The 1,493-nt window shown below is 51.6% G+C and overlaps 1 protein-coding gene across 1 annotated transcript; it reads right to left on the reverse strand.

The window, feature by feature from the left end:
- Positions 1–124: 124 nt before the first annotated feature.
- On the reverse strand, positions 125–501 carry Pmar_PMAR017006 (hypothetical protein; the record flags this gene model as incomplete). The annotated part of the gene is made up of 1 exon (XM_002775353.1): positions 125–501. A coding segment is annotated over one exon (377 nt), but the record flags the coding sequence as incomplete, so codon positions are not given.
- Positions 502–1,493: the final 992 nt, after the last annotated feature.

Genomic DNA, 1,493 nt, shown 5'->3' on the forward strand with positions numbered 1-1,493 from the left:
TTCTCCACAAATGCTCACGATGAGCTTTGACTTCTTCTTTAGTCACTCGCTTCTCCTCGAAGAAGTTTAGCGTCGCGGGTATGATAACAGTAGAAGATGTGAAAATCTTGTCAGAATTGCCCACTGTGCACCACCAAGGCCCCACACTCCATCGGCATTCTCAACAATGAACCCGACGAGCAGCGTCGCGATGAGACCCAGTAGCTGATTTCCGACCCAAACGTAGCTCACCAGAGCCGGTCCAGATTTGGGGACAGCTGGTAAGCGGCTAGAGTATGTTGCCTCAGCAAGCAGGTCATACCCCATCAACTGAAGGTTCGCCATGAAAAGCCCAACCGTCGCAATCGGCGCATTGCTCTCGACCAGGTTGAGAGATACTGCCAGGATGGTACCGACTAGACCGAGGACGCTTACGATCATCATGTAAGGGAGCTTGTGGTAACCAAAGATGGCAAAAGAATCGGATACCACGCCGAGCCAGGGCTTCATCGCCCAAGGCATGAAAACTACCGAAGAATATCGATCCATATCTGGACCACTCACGTTCATCGCACGAAAATAGAACGGAGTAACAACAGACAGCATGATGTAGCTATAACCCTTAGCCCAGTGGTTGGTAAAGTGTAGCATTGTGACAAGCTTCCATCCAAAGTCCTTACATAACATATAGATCGCACTAACAATGGGGACTCTCTCTACGAGGCTTCCCTTAGCTGTCGCAGCCCTAGAGGGACCAGTCGGAAAAGGAGGAGGCATAGTTACAGCGATGGTTCAAGTTATAAGCTACAATTGGCAAGAATAGCCCATATGTGACGATGCCTCCCAATGCTGGCCCAGCAGTGCTGGGTCTACCCGACATTGAGGCGTCATTGAAAACAAGATTTGCCTCATGCGTCGCATGGTGTCGGCGCATGCAAGAGGTTCACACAGCATCGCTGCCGAATCTGGGTTCGTATGCGTCCTTTCGGATAGTGGACTCTCTATAAGCTCTGACCAACATTGCTACCGATCCACCGTGAAAAACCAAATACAGGATGAGGCGACTGAATGGCTATTTGTTTGCACGCGAGTACAAAGCTGAGCCGAGTCAAAGTCCGATCGTGCTTGACTGCTCAAAAGTGGTGGGTGCTGGGAGTCCGAGCTTGGGATGCGAGTTGAATGAGCTCAGCAGATAGTGTGGCCCATCCCGCATCACACATGGTAGTGTGCGTGTTGAACAACGCGTCTGGGATTTGCTCGAGCGGAGGTTACGACCGAACAACTATCGTGCGGAGTAGCACGCATGCGTATCCGTGACACGGGCCCCGTGTTGTACCCGTCTGTTTTAGGAGGAGCTGCCCGCTTCTGTTCGCCAGTTTGCTAGCTGTATTGTATCGATTGCTCGCTCTATGTAAATCGGCTCCGTTGGGCCATCGTCAGCTACCTTTTTGTCGTTGTCCGCCTATAAGGCGGGCGCGAGAGCCTTATCCGTAGCTAACGTGTGCATGCGTCTA

The sequence above is a fragment of the Perkinsus marinus genome, assembly GCF_000006405.1.
Source record: "Perkinsus marinus ATCC 50983 genomic scaffold scf_1104296955878, whole genome shotgun sequence".
Lineage (NCBI taxonomy): Eukaryota > Perkinsozoa > Perkinsida > Perkinsidae > Perkinsus > Perkinsus marinus.